Below are 14,742 nucleotides of genomic sequence, written 5' to 3'. Positions count from 1 at the left end.
TCTGGAGGTCCTGTCCTCCAGATGTCACTGCTGGCATGGTGGGAGATACGATGTAGAACCAGCAAAACAACTAGGACGTGGTATAAGATGTCAGGAAGTGGCCAAGGGCCCTAGAGCGAGTGCAGACAGTATGCAGTGCGGACAGTCAGGAAAGAGACACCCCAATATGGGCCAAACACCCACAGCAGCACAACTGTACCCTTCACTGGGGCCCAGGGGCCAGGCACTGGGCTCGGCTCTCACAGAGTGATCTCACTGGGCCCCCTCCACAGCCCCTTGAGGGTGGCTGTCATCACATGTGCCATCTTCATGTGCCATCAAGGAAACTGAGGCCCAGGGAGGTTAAATGTCTCATGCAGTCATATACTAGGAACTAGGGCACAAATTCCAGTGGGTCTCAAACAGTCCAGCTTCTTTTGAACCAAGGGAGAGTCGTGTGTGTCTTGTACATGTGTATATGCACACACATGCGTATGTATGTCTGCATGTGTGTGTACACATGTCTGTATGTGCACACGTGTGTCTGTATATGTGTGCATGTCTGTGTCTGTATGCATACATGAGTGTCACATATATCTGCATGCATGTGTGTGCATGTGTATGTGTGTGTGCATATGTGTACACATGTGTATCTGTGTATATGTGTGCTGTGTGTGTATGTATTTGTGTGAAGGGGTGACAGTGGCAAGGGATTTTTAGTTCATTTCAATAGTGCCAATTTAAAGCCCCTTCTTCCCACTCCCCAGCCCCTAGCCCCCAACCTCCCTCCTGCAGGAGGGTCCGAAGTGCTTTTCCTCTAACCAGATTCTGTCTTCTCTCCAGCACCACCATCCACCAAGGAGATCCGTGAGTATCTGTGCAGCTCCACACCTCCCCCAAACTCATCCACTCACCCCCTGCTCCCATTTGCCCTAGGGCAAGAAGGCCCAGGGCCCCTGCTACTAACCCTGCAGGTTCCCAAGAAACCTGGGCTTCCAGATTCTTCCCGATCCTCTCCTTCCATGACCCAACGGTGCCTTCTAAAGTCCCTAAGCCCTGTGGTAGGGGTGGCCTCCTCTCAGCCATTCAGACTGTAGGGACACAGTTCAACTCTGCCCCTTCTTCAGTTCCCCTGCTGCAGTCTGGACCACACCCTGCCCCTGCCCATCTCCTGCCCCCGACAACCCCACACAGCTGGGAGCCCAAGGGCCAGGGATGAGCTCCTTAACCCTATTGCAGTGACCCCAGGCTTGGCTCAGGATTCCTGCTGCAAAGTGCCAGAGACCATGTCAGGCACTACAGGGGCCCCAGAGACAAACAGAAGGGGTGCTGATTGTCTGTTGGGGTGGAAATGTTAGACCTGCCAAGAGAAGTGGAGAAAGTGCTCTGGGTTCCAGGAGGGGCACCCTCTTCCAATGGGAGGATCAGGGAAGGCTTCTGGGAGGAGGTGTCCTCTCTGCAAAGGCCTAGAGGCAAGAATGCTCCAGTGGAGGCCTTGGCTAGAGAGTCAGGACAAGGAAGGGAGGGAGAGCTGTGATTATGGCAGTAGTAACATTGATTGAGTGCCTATTATGTGCCAGACACTGGATTCAGAACTTCACAGGCATCTCATGCAATCCTACATACAACCTTATGTTGGTGCTATAATTAGCCCCTTTTGTAGATAAGGAAACTAAGACACTGAGAAGTGAAATCTCTTGGCCAAGGTCACATAACTATAAGTGGTGAGGCAGGAGTCAAACCCCCTCCACCATCTAGTCCCAAGCCCACCCCCTCAACCCCTCTTTGCAAGAGGCAATACCTCCAGGCCCTCTCCATTTCCTTCTCAACATGGTGGTGACTCTGAAGAGGGCTGTGGCTCCTAAAATAGGATTTTACCTGACTAAGAAGGACATGGGTGCCCCAGTACACTGCAAGGTTACAGAAGGCAAAGACAATATGAAGCAACACAAATCATTCACCCTACACCCTTAACCCTAGCTCCCTGAAGCCTCCTCAGTCATATTCTGAAGTGAACACAGAGTGTCACAGCATCTTGTTGCTATCAAATGCTTAGACATCACCTGCTGGGGAGATGGCAAATTCAAGCACACATGCTGCTTTCCACCCTGCCTGTTCCCATAGCAGACATCTCCAATCGATCCCAGCATTCTTTCCCTCCAAGCCCATAGGCAGACTTGAGAACTTTATCATTAAGCCTTTAACAGGAGGTCCACATTGACATTTAAGAGGAAACCTGTTTGACAACCCTGATCTAAACCAACTCCCTGATTTCACAGTTGGCAAAGATAAAGGGAGCAATTTCTGGCAAGCCACAAAGCAGATTAATGAAAGAGCAGCCTATTTCCTGAATGCACCCCTGCCCTAGTGCTCTTGGTAGCACACCAGCTCCATGCCCTGAGCAACAGCACAAGGGTTCCCAGGGGTCTCAGGGATTGAGGCAGCTGATGGGAGCGGCCTTCTATGCCAGAACCCAGAGAGCAAATCTCCTGCCTCCCAGAGGTTGAGCCCCCCTTGGCCTCATCTCCCTTCATCCAGCAGCATGACCGTGAAGGCTGGATGGTCAGAAAATCAATGCTGGAAAAGCCTGCTTAAGCCAGCCTGTTGACATCAGGTTTATCAGACTTAGCTGCAATTGATTAGGCTCTGGGCAAACTCCAGAAGTGGTCCCCAGGGCTGGGAATGATCTCCCTGCATAGGTGAGACTCTCTGGGTGAGGGGTGAACGTGGCTGGAGGTGGGACCCCAAGGCTGTAGGAGACCAGGAGCCATGCCCTGGCTTCCCTCCCCAGCATCGCTCCTCAGCCAATCCCAAAGGTGGAGGCTGGGCACCTTTCATAGGGATCCTGCGAAGAAGGAGGAGAAGGGGAGTTGGTCCACCCCCAGTCCGGCCCTCTCGCCCCTAAGCCACAGGCTTGGATACCCACTCTCTCCTGAACAGCCCTTCACAGATGCCTCTGCCCCCTACCCACTCTCTGGGTGACAATGTCATGGTTTGAGTTCAGTCCCACCCATCAGGTGTGTGTGCTGAAACCAGGAGAGGGGAAACCCCAAACAAGCATTTCCTCTCAGATTCTCAGGGTTGCCTGCTCAGTGAAGGGAAACTAAGCCAGCAGGGTTCCCTGGTGTGGGCTGCATTTGCTCCTAGAAGGGGCACCTTTACCTACAAGCCTGGCACAAGTGGGTTGTGCCCCCTCCAGAGGGGTGCATTTTCCTGATTCACATAAAAGCTCCTTATAGACCAGGGAAAGCCCTGGAAACCACATGGTCCCTTCCAGCCTCAGGTGCATCCTGGCCCAAATGTTGTATGTGTTATGCAATGAAGACTATCCAGTGCCTACTATGTGCCAGGCACAGGAGTTTTCAGGATGAGTCAATAAGATAATAAACATAAAGTCCTAGCCCCAGTGCCTTGCATGTAGCAAGGTCTTGGCGTCTGCAAGCTTCCTTAAGGAGCCTGCAGCTTTGCTCCAAAGCACACACTGGCAGACCTTGGCCAGACGCCTGGCACAGGGGCTGGGGAGGGAAAGGCTGCCCAACCCCCGCTTTCCCTTAGCAGGTCAGCATTCTCCAAATCCATGTTTACCCAATCCTCCCTAATGCTGCCTTCCAAACTGTCAGCTGGTGCTAAAAAGCACACATTAGGATGAATTAGAACATGCCAGGCTGCAAGGGCGGATGTCATCCCAGCTGTCAAAGAGCACATTGAGGGCTCAGCCGCTCAGCCACATCTCTAGGTACCACCAGCATCTCTCCTCAGGCATGGACCTCCCCAGTTTACCCTGTGAAGGCTGCATGGAGAAGATGTAGGTCTTAGGAACAGCCAACATCACCAGAGGTGCCACTTAGTGAGTACCCAGTGGGCTCCCAACACCGTGTTGAGCTCCCAGTGGGAGAATTGGAACCCTCTGCCTGTTCTCTGTTGTATCCCAGTGTCAGGCACTTAGTAGATGCTCAGGAAATGAGTGATAAATGAATGAATGATGAGAAGAAGAATAGCCAGTGTGTACTGAGCATTAAACCACACTCATGTATTCCTCACAACAACCCAGTGGGGAGGCACAACAGATATTCCATTTTGCAGATAAAGTGGGGTGCAAGGAGGTTGAAAACTTGCCCAAGGGAACCTGGCTAGAGAGAGGTGCTCCCACCCATCCCACCAGAGTCCCTGGGAGTTCTCAACAGGGGCCTCTGGGGACTCAGAAGGCTGCCGTGGCCCAAATGAGAGGTTCTCAGGAGAGTCCCTTCATCATGGTGACTCAGGTTTACTCTAGTTACGTTTACTGAGGGTGTCCTGCTAGGGCTGGAGCTGTGATGGAAAGCCCAAAAATTAATTCTGGGCTGGTCCTGTGTGCTCTGGTGGGGGCCGCATTGGAGACGCCATGGAGCACAGAAGGGCGTATCTCCCAGACTTTGCTGTCAGCGAAGGCTCCCCCAGAAAGAGGCTCCGAGCTTCATCCCAAGCTGCACCCTGGCCCTAGCCCCGGCCCTCCCCTCCCCAAGCACCTCCCGAGCTGCTGCCCACCAAAACTGGTCTCTTTCCTTCCCAGAGGTTGTAAAGTACAAGTGTGGCCTCATCAAGCCCTGCCCAGCCAACCACTTTGCGTTTAAAATCTGCAGCGGGGCAGCCAACGTCGTGGGCCCTTCTATGTGCTTTGAAGGCCACACGTAAGTACCTAAGGGGCAACTAGGTTTCTTTTATTTTATTTCATTCATTCATTAAAAACTGCAGAGGCTGCAGGGGCTGGCCTGTGAGACCAGCCCACAGCTTCCCTTTCACTCTGGGTGTGTGAGGCACAAATACAATAATTGAAACAGTTCCCACATCCGCCAGCACCTTGCCTGGTGCTTCAGAGCATCTCTCATTCATTCCCCCGACATCCTGGGAGGTGGAGCTATTACTCCTGTTGTAAAGATGAGGACAGTGAGGTGCAGACAGGGTCACCTGCCGAGTGGCAGGGCCAGGATTTGACCTCAAGTCTAACAGCCAAGTTGCTGGGCTTCCCATGAAAGGAGATGCCTGCAGAGAAGGTTCAAGATCCTGACTCAGGCATCAAAGCCCAGATATAGCAGGCACCAGGGCTTCCGCCCAAGTACAGGAGAAAGGCTGTTTACCCATCATCCAACTAAGACAGTAAAGGCCCTGGGACGGCAAGTGCATCCTACGAAAGAACTCAGGGACGGGTGTTTAAACTAGTATTCTGAACCTAACCACAGTCTGTTTAGGCAAAACAAGGAACTGATGGGTTCAAATACCTAAAAGACCAGGGGTGGTAGGCAAGCTTCAGGACCAGCTGGATCCAGGGATTCAAACAATGTCATCAGGGCTGTCTCTCATCCCATCTTCAGCTCTACCCTCCTCTGTCTAATAGCTTTGCTTTTTTTTTCTACTTGCAAGGGATTCCTCCATGTGGTTAAAAAGAGAGACTGCCAGCTGGTTTGACATATTAGCCCAGCTTAGCACCCTAATGGGAAAAGAGCCTTCCTGTCTAAATTATCCCTGCAAAAGTCCCAAGCCTGTGTTTCATTGACTGACCTGGGTCACATGACCAAGCCTAGCCCAGTGTATTCGTCCGTTTTCAGGCTGCTGATAAAGGTATACCCGAGACTCAGTAATTTATACAGGAAAAAGAGTTTAATGGACTCACAGTTCCATGTGGCAGGAGAAGCCCTACAATCATGGTGGAAGGCAAAGGGGGAGCAATGACATCTTACAAGGATGGCAGCAGGCAAGAGAAAGAGCTTGTGCAGGGGAACTCCTCTCTATAAAACCATCAGATCTCGTGAGACTTACTCACTGTCACAAGAACAGCACGGGAAAGACCTGCCCCCATGATTCAGTCACCTCCCACTGGGTCCCTCCCACAACACGTGGGAATTCAAGATGAGATTTGGGTGGGGACACAGCCAAACCATATCAGCCAGTAACTGTAGCTGGGGATGTAGGATGCTCTGCTTGTCCAAGCCTGGGAGAGAGAGGTCAATCCCCGGAACCACCTGGCCTGTGCGTGGAGAAAGACAGTTCTCCCACCACACAACTAGAGACAAGGGTGTGGATGCTGGGCCAGCAGGAACACAGCAGGGCCACGTGGGGACTCAGACACCCCAGGATGGTGGCAGCCTTCTGGGTTCTGCCTCCTCCCAGCAGCCAGGCCTCACAGCGTCCGGGTGGGCTGGCCCCGCCTCCAACACCTCAGAGACCAGGCAGGGACCTCGCCTCTTCTCTGAGCAGGTTGTTCTGGTCCAACATGCCTTGAGAAACTCTTTAGAGAATCCAGCCTACCACTAGTTTTCAGGAGAAAACAGATGGTCCCAGTTATTCCACGTGTTTCCCAACACTTCCGCATTGCTTATGTGGGCCCTTGCAGAGTTCCCCAGCTGGGAGAGCAGAGTGTTCATTCCACGCTCGGGACCGACTGTCATATTTCTTCTTCATTGTCTTCAGGATCATGAGTCCTGTGAAAAACAACGTGGGCAGAGGCCTAAACATCGCCCTGGTGAATGGTGAGTTGCAGATCCATCCCCCAGACAGTTCCTACCCAGCACCAGGGAGGGTAGGGGGTAGCAGCATAGTCATTCAACCAACATTGGCTCAGCTCCTACCTCATAGCAGGAACGCCCGTAGAGCTCAGGAGGGGAAGTGTGGCTGGCCTGGGGGAACAGAAGTTCTCAAAGACCCACAGAGCTGTAGAACCACAGAGCTAGCCAGGCCCCTGCCACATGCTCCTATCTCAGGAGGACACACTTCTCCTATGGAACATAGGTGAAACATGACCCCATCCTCAAAGCCACTCTGCTTAAACCAACACAAATGAGGATGTGGGGACAACCAATGACAGTGCAAGATCACGTGCTGAGTATACACCTTCATTCATTCATTCATTCATTCAACAAATACAGGCAGCAGCTACTGTGGGCCAGGCCCTGTACAGGACACTGGGGGTCAGCCAAGAACTAGAAAGGCCCTGGCTTCACAGCCTCCGTAGGTATCCGTGAAGCTCACAAACAATCTCAATGTGGTGAGCCTCTCTGGAGGGGCAGGAAGCACAGCTATGGGAGCTAGGATGCAGAGCAGGGGACAGACCCAGGGTGGTTCAGGGGAGGCTTCCAGCTGAAGGTGATAGCCAGCTGAGGTCTGAAGGATTGTGGGCACTGGCCAGGAGAAAATTGGGGAAGGCTCCTTCCAGGCAGGGGCAACACAGTGCAGGGAGGAGGAGGGAAAGGGAAGGAGAGAGGTTTGCCGGGCAACATGGAGAGGCAAGGCTGGGGAGAGAAGCAAGGCCAGAGGATGAGGAGCTAGCAAGCCTGCTAAGAAGTGTGATTGGAAGCCGAGAGCAGTAGGGAGCCACGGAAAGGCTTTGAGCAGGGCGGGAGGGGCCGGGCCTGCATTCCGGAAACCTCCCTCCAGCTTGGAGTTGGGGGGCTGGAGGCAGGGAGACCACAAGGGAATCCATGGCTTTGATAACCCTGCATCTCCTGCAGGACACACACTTAAACAGGAGGCCAGAGGGCCACCAAGCCTGAAGTAGGGACACGTTTCAGGAGGGAGTGGACTTACAGGGTCAGGTAAGGACCAGGTGGTCTGGCCCCAGCCAAGACCTCCTCTCTGCCTCTGTTCTTAGAAAACGAGGGCCATTTCCTGGCTGTAAGGGCCACTTCTGGGACAAAGGTCAGGGCAGGATGGGGAAAAGGTGTAAGGGATGCTCAGGGAGGAACTTGTTGAGCTCGTGGGTGGCAGGACCACATGAGCACACTTAGGAAAGAACAGGGTAAGATGGGAGCCCCGGCCTTGCCAGCTCCAAGCCCCTGCAATTTACCCCAGAGAAAGCTTTTTCTCACTCTGCCAAGAAACCCTGCTGCGTCAGGGGAGAAGTCGGGGCCTGGAGCAGTGATGGGGCTGTTCCTGGACAGATGGGAGTCAGAGGACAGCCCTGGCCAACTTCCTAGGAGCCCAGGAAGGGCCAGGGCAGGGAGAGGCAGGAGGCTGAGTGGAGCCGTTCCTCTGCAGGTTTGAGGAGGGCCCAGGCCTGTTCCACTCCAGCCTCAGTGAAGTGGCTGCAGGGATGGTGGCTCCCTCCTGCAGGAAGGGTGTGCCCAGGCTGGTCTCAGAGCACTCTTTCGTGCACGCCAGACCCCAGAAGGCTGTAGGAGCCTCAGCTTACATCAACACTCCCATCCATCTGCCATCACCCCACAGTGGGGGCGGGCAGGAAATGGCGCAGGCTGCAGCTGACCTGGCTGAAATCTGCTGACTTTCTCCTAAATGGATCCCACCTGAGAAAAGCCTTTTGCATATTCTCCAATGAGATGGCCCCAGACTAGGCCTCTTTCCCTGCCTCTCACAAAGCCGAAAGGATGAAAATAACCATCGATGGCAATAAAAACTAGCATTTACTGGGCACTCACTGTGCTTTTTCATTTAACCCCATCACTGTGCTAGGCTGGAGCTATGCTCAATATCCCCATTTCCCAGGTGAGAAACCGGGGCTCAAAGAGGTTAAGTAGGCTGGGTGCAGTGGCTCATGCCTCTAATCCCAGCACTTTGAGAGGCTGAGGTGGGTGGATCACTTGAGCTCAGAAGTTCAAGACCAGTCTGAGTAACAGTGAACCGCCCCCACCAATCCGCCCCGTCTCTACAAAAAGTTAAAAAATTAGCTGGGTGTGGTGGCACACACCTGTAGTCCCAGCTACTCAGGAGGCTGAGGTGGGAGGATTGCTTGAGCCTGGGAGGTGGAGGCTGCAGTCAGCCAAGCTCACACCACCACACTCCAGCCTGGGCAACAGAGAGAGACCCTGTCAAAAAAAAAAAAAAAAAGAGGTTAAGCAACTTGTCCAAGGTCACACAGCCTATAAAACCACCTACATTTGAACCTGGATCGAGTTAACTCCAAGTCTTAATTATTCACCTGAACGACCTCCCTAGACTAGAAATGTCTCAACCATGTACACAGCACTTACTGTATACGTGCATGCTGTGTATGCCACATGTGGGGAAGCCCAACAAATCATCCTCATCTATATGACCAAGAACAACACAAGGATTGCTAAAGACCTAGTAGTCTTTAACCTTCAGTGGCGCAGAGATTCCTCAGGATCTTCAAGCTATGCTGGCCTCGGCCTCCACCCCCACCACTCTCCCATTGCAGAAACATTCACGAGCGCACGCGATCACAAAAGCAGCTCCATAGGTTCATAGACTCCTTCTAAGGGCCCCAGGTAAATCATTCCATGGACGCTCCGTGGCTCCTGGAGAATCCTGGAGGGGCTGCTAAGCGAGCCTGCTCGTGCCGCCTGGACTGCGCCTCTCCCTAGACCCGGTCCCCACTCTCCTCCGTAAGCCTTGGAGCTGCCATCCCCTCTGCAACACCTCCATCTAGTGGCACAGATTGCGAACTGTAATGTTCCTCCCGAAGACCCGGTTCCCTGAAGGGTTTGGCCTTCGGACGCCTCCTCCCACAAAATCCACAAACGCAATCCGGGTTACTGGACCCTGGGAAACTGAGTACCGCTTAGCCCAACACAAATCCCTTTGCCTTTGAGAGGTGGAGGACTCCAGTTGTAGGTTTTCTATATAGGTGGAAATAATGATGACGACTATCATTTTGATTTTGATTTTGCAGCTAAAATTCATCTTGTATGACTACTATTAATATTTTAAATGTATCTCCTTTAGTTCCCACAACCCACTGTACAGATGCAAGAATTGAGGTCAAAATGCTAAGTCCTGAGTTAGACAGTGGTAGGACAGAACACAGACAGACTGAGTAGACTCAGTTCGATTCCAGAGACGCCCTTAGCCATTACATTCTTGAACCTCTCAGATGAGCCCAGCCATCCCTGGACACCTGCTTTAGTCCTGCATGCTCTTTATAGGACCTTATTTCATTATATTCTTGTTCTGTTTTTAGATCTTAGACTACAGATTAGCCATTTTCAGCAGAACGACAGGCAGAACGACACGCGTTACAGGGGATAATTGTTCTCCTCTTAACCTCTAGGAACCACAGGAGCTGTGCTGGGACAGAGGGCATTTGACATGTACTCTGGAGGTAGGTGCCTCTGCTGACACTGAAGTCACAGTGGGGGGTGTGGTGCAGACGGCTGAGCCTCTTCATGTGGCAAGGGACCTGGTGGCTCAAGGTACCTGGTGCTTCTTTCCACAGGAGGCACCCAGGAAGAGGTGCAGTAGCAGGTTGAGGGTGTCCTGCTGCTTTTGAAACTCCTTCCTGGCCACCTCAGTTGGGATGTCCCAGACTCAGATCCTGAGACAGGGATTCAATTGCAATGCTTTATTTAAGAAGTGAGCTTAGGAAACGTCAGTAAGGGAGTAGGGAGCAGACAGCGACAGGAAGGAAGCCTGTGAAGAATGTGTCACTGAGCCTTTAACCAAAGTTGGAACCCTGGAGCCAGTGTGGAATACATGCCCCAGAGATCTCCCAGAGAATCGAGGGGACTGAGGTGCCCATGCCTCTAATTCCTTGGCATGCAATTCTGGCCTGCCCTGGGGGCAAAGTGAACTCTGGAGGCCAGGGAAGACCTTAAGGCAAAGCAATGTCAATGTTGATGTCACTGAAGTGCTATGGATGAGGCCGCGCGACCCATCGGCCACATCCACTAAAGCTCTGCTAGGTAAAGGTATTTTATTTCAAGGTTACAGGGATCTCTTGGGGACCCAAGGACAGGACAAGGCTCCTTTCTGGACCTGAGGCTCCGAGCTCTACACATCTTTCAGCAGATGCTTGTCTTCTCTCTGCACCCACGTGCTTTGCAGATTTTTCTGTGTACCTGGCTGCCCCTTATAGGAAGTCACTGCCCTCCTTGCTCTTAGCATGGCCGGGCGAGACAGGGTACTGACCTAGCTGTGCTGAAATCCCGGGCATCTAAGTCCCCACCAGCAGCCTCCTCGCCAACCAGCCACCTATGGGCAGGGGTGGAACCCTGACCCCACATTCTCAAAAGCTTTCAAAATGCAGCAGAATCAAAGACCTGCGCCCTGCAGGAACTGGTTTTCATCAGAGGGGGTGTCAGAGCCCAGGTGAATGCAATTTCCCTTCTGTATCCCTGAGACCCCAGGGCATCTCTGTGCTCGGCCATCCTGGGATGTACAGCACGTGTGACCATGGACCCAGGAAAGCCTGTCACAGAGCAGAAGGGGCCAAGCTGCTGCTAAACAGCTGGGATTCCCCTCTCCTGAATTCCCCTGTCTTTGTCTCAACCTCTAGGGAAAGCCCACTTTGTCTACACCCACCTACACACATGAGCCCAGGAGGGGAGAAAGTTACCAGGCAGCAGAAGGCAGGAAAGAGGCTGAAATTTGGGAGGTGGGGAATGCTGGGGATGTGATGTGCAGGACAACTCTTAGAGATGGGCAGCTGGGACCCTGTCCTGGGCCCAGGGCTTCGTAAGACCCCTCCTGGCCCTCCTCCATCTCCGTCCCAACTCATGGGTGAGGAGTCTGCAGAGCTAGGGGTGTGCTGACCTGGAGTCCGCATCAGGGCCCACACAGGCCTCCCGGAGTCTGCATCAGGGCCCACGCAGGTCTCTTGCCAGGTGTGCCCCACCCCCAGGCTTCAGACACTCCCCCAGGATGGAGGGGTGACCAGGGGCTGGCTGTTGCTTGACAGGAGGGTAGTGTGGATGGAGCTTGGATGGGCACACTAAAGTGCCCACATGCAGTGTGCAAGGTCCCTCCCAGTACAGGATAGAGCTGAGGACAGGGGCAACAGGAGATGGGGACAGGCCAGGGGCTGAGGACCAGACATCCTGCCTGGAGTCCTACTGATGTCCAGCATGGCCTGGGGCCAGGTTTATGGAAAAGGTCCAGTCTCCGGAGTCAGAGACTTCCAGAGGCATGACCTGAAGCAAGTGGCGCCTCTTGAGCCCCAGTTTCTTCATCTGTAACAGAGAGGCAGCTATAGTTTCCACTCCATAAAACTGATGTGAGGATTAGATGATAACCTGAAATAATTGGTGGAAGGGTGTCCAGCCTGACTGGTGGAGGGGTCCAGGCAAGCTGGTTTAGTCTTCTCCCTTCCCTCCTCTTCCCCTTCCCTCCCCTCTTCCCTCATTCCATCCAGATGACTCAGAAGCAAGGAGATCATCTGTCAGAATGAAAAGGAAAAAAAGTTTGAAGACAAAACTAAGCTTTAAAATGCCTTATTATAAACTTGAATGTAGCCATGACTGATGGGGACCCAGAAACAGAGGCATTGTGAGCAAGTAGCCCTTCCCTTCAGGAAACAAAAGGGGATGAAGGCTTTTTAAAGTGAGGTGATCATTAGCAGAAGGCATGCTTTATGTTTTCCAAATACCCACCGTCCATCCCGACAAGCACCAGACCATACATCTGCAACAACACAAATTAATGGTGCTTTAAGAGCTCCCTCCTTTTGTCATAAAAGTTCAAGGGCCATTTCTTTAGAAGAGCAACTGTGGTGGTTGACCAGAAACCTGTCACTGAGCTGGCTGGCAGCTGGCCTTAGTTGGGAGAATGGCTTCTTCCCCAAGGTCCTAGGGGTCTGCACTGGAATACTAATAATCAAGACCAGCTTTGTAGGCCTGTGACCTGGGGACAGGGCAGTCACACGGGGCCCATGCTTGGAAGAATCTCACACTTGGCTTGATGCCTGCCATCGTGGTCTTGAAATACTGAATAATTTTTTATTAAAAGGCCCTGCATTTTCATTCTGCACTGGATCCTGCAAATTATGCAGCCAATCCTGCTAATAATTTTTGGTTCCATTAGAGTATGCTTACTGTATGCCCAAAGTTATTGTCACATTTGCACTTTATAAAGATGCTATGAGCAGGGCTATTACTCATCCTCATTTGACAGATATAGTCTCTGCTTTAACCACTAGGTTGCTTGTTGCCAAACTTGAGCCCCCTCAAGTTGCACCATATCTAGAATAACATCTGCATTATTAGTATTTTCCTTTAAATTGGATCACTTTTTTTTTAACCTAAGTAAATATATATTAAAAGGAAGCTATATTACTGCCTTAAGTAGAAAGCTATTATTACTTGTTATGCAGGAAAGGTGACCATAAAAATAATCATAATGGAGGGCCCTGGGACAGTGGCTCACGCCTGTAATCCCAGCACTTTGGGAGGCTGAGACGGGCGGATCACCTGAGGTTGGGAGTTCGAGACAAGCCTGACCAACATGGAGAAACTCTAATTCTACTAAAAACACATAATTAGCCGGGCATGGTGGCGCATACCTGTAATTCCAGCTACTCGGCAGCCTGAGGCAGGAGAATCACTTGAACCCGGGAGGCAGAGGTTGCGGTGAGCAGAGAGCACGCCTTTGCACTCCAGCCTGGGCAACAAGAGCGAAACTCTGTGTCCAAATAATAATAATAATGGTAATAATCACCATGGAAACAAATCAGACTCTTCACAGTGAGCTGGATGCTGATGCCTCCCCCAGGTGCTAAGCCTAGAGCTGCTCTCTGTTAGAGAGCTAGGCAAGTTAGGAAGGCATTAAAGACACACGCAGAGACTTGCTCCCTGACACAGCAGGAAAGTTGTATTAACAGTAGACTCAAGTTGTCTCCCAGGGATCTCAGCTGTCTGAGGCCACGTGCTATACCATCTAAAGTCAGCACAGATAATCTGGGCATTGTCCGGTGTAGAATGGGGTCTGGGGTATGCAAAGGGCCCGGAGCACCTGAGAGATGATGACACTTGGTCCCCTGAGGGGTAGGCACATAAGGGCCCTTCTCCAGTGGTGCTCATCCTCAGCTGCAAATCAGAGTCACATGGGGAATTTCTAAACTCCAGTGTCCAGAAGCCACCCCACATCACCTGGATGAGTCCCCCTCACTCTGCTCACTCTGCCCTCCCCTAGGACAATGGCTACAGGGAGCTCCACCTGGGATGCTCCTCCTCCTGGCTTCTGAGCTCAGCCTAGTGTCCACTGGGCCTAGCTGGCTCCTGCATCATAGGGCAGTAGACAAGCATGAGAATGACCAGGGCTCATTTCCCCTAAATCACCTGCACCTTTTCCTTCCTCCCCCAGATGTTAATCACCTAGTGAAATTCCTTAAAGAAATTCCAGGGGGTGCACTTGTGCTGGTGGCCTCCTACGACGACCCGGGGACCAAGTAAGTAGAAAACTCTACCTGCCAGGCCACCCAGTAATGCAAGCTGAATACCTTCAAACACTGCACACCCTTTTCTGCTGTTTTGCCAGCTCCATTTTCTGGCAACTTATCTTGAGGAAATTATCAGACAAGTATGCAAAGCGATGTTCTAGGAGGTTGATCACAGCCTTCATTACCACAGTGGAAAACTGGAAACCCTCTCCCTGTCCAATAGAACAGCTGACCGGCCACAGAAACTATGACATATGGTGACATAGGATATGATATACGCACAAATGAAGACAGACTGCATCAAAAATGATGCTGCAGAAAGTATTTAAGGCCGAGATGGGCGGATCACAAGGTCAGGAGATCGAGACCATCCTGGCTAACATGGTGAAACCCCGTCTCTACTACAAATACAAAAAACTAGCCGGGCGAGGTGGCGGGTGCCTGTAGTCCCAGCTACTCGGGAGGCTGAGGCAGGAGAATGGCGTAAACCTGGGAGGCGGAGCTTGCAGTGAGCTGAGATCCGGCCACTGCACTCCAGCCTGGGCGACAGAGCGAGACTCCGTCTCAAAAAAAAAAAAAAAAAAGAAAGTATTTAAGGACATGGAAAATTGCCCACCCTCTAGTGCTAAGTGAGCGGCAAAAAACACTCTATGGAAATATATACA

At 52.0% G+C, this 14,742-nt stretch overlaps 1 protein-coding gene and 1 long non-coding RNA gene across 3 annotated transcripts in view; one reads left to right on the top strand and one right to left on the bottom strand.

Moving 5' to 3' along the window:
- Positions 1–14,742, top strand: part of FAM3D (FAM3 metabolism regulating signaling molecule D) — a 33,779-nt gene that overhangs the window by 16,247 nt on the left and 2,790 nt on the right. For both annotated transcript variants that reach the window (XM_005547502.5, XM_065540857.2), the window contains exons 4-8: positions 823–846; positions 4,529–4,646; positions 6,424–6,482; positions 9,977–10,027; positions 14,002–14,086. In XM_005547502.5, coding sequence (XP_005547559.1) covers positions 823–846; positions 4,529–4,646; positions 6,424–6,482; positions 9,977–10,027; positions 14,002–14,086 — 337 coding nt within the window. The remainder of the gene's footprint in view (positions 1–822; positions 847–4,528; positions 4,647–6,423; positions 6,483–9,976; positions 10,028–14,001; positions 14,087–14,742) is intronic.
- Positions 5,595–14,742, bottom strand: part of LOC135969736 (uncharacterized) — a 38,932-nt gene continuing 29,784 nt past the window's right edge. The window contains exon 4 of the long non-coding RNA XR_010585154.2: positions 5,595–6,434. This is a non-coding gene — a long non-coding RNA (uncharacterized lncRNA). The remainder of the gene's footprint in view (positions 6,435–14,742) is intronic.

The sequence above is a fragment of the Macaca fascicularis genome, chromosome 2 (genome assembly GCF_037993035.2).
Source record: "Macaca fascicularis isolate 582-1 chromosome 2, T2T-MFA8v1.1".
NCBI lineage: Eukaryota > Metazoa > Chordata > Mammalia > Primates > Cercopithecidae > Macaca > Macaca fascicularis.
This window is presented reverse-complemented; position numbering and strand designations above follow the sequence as displayed.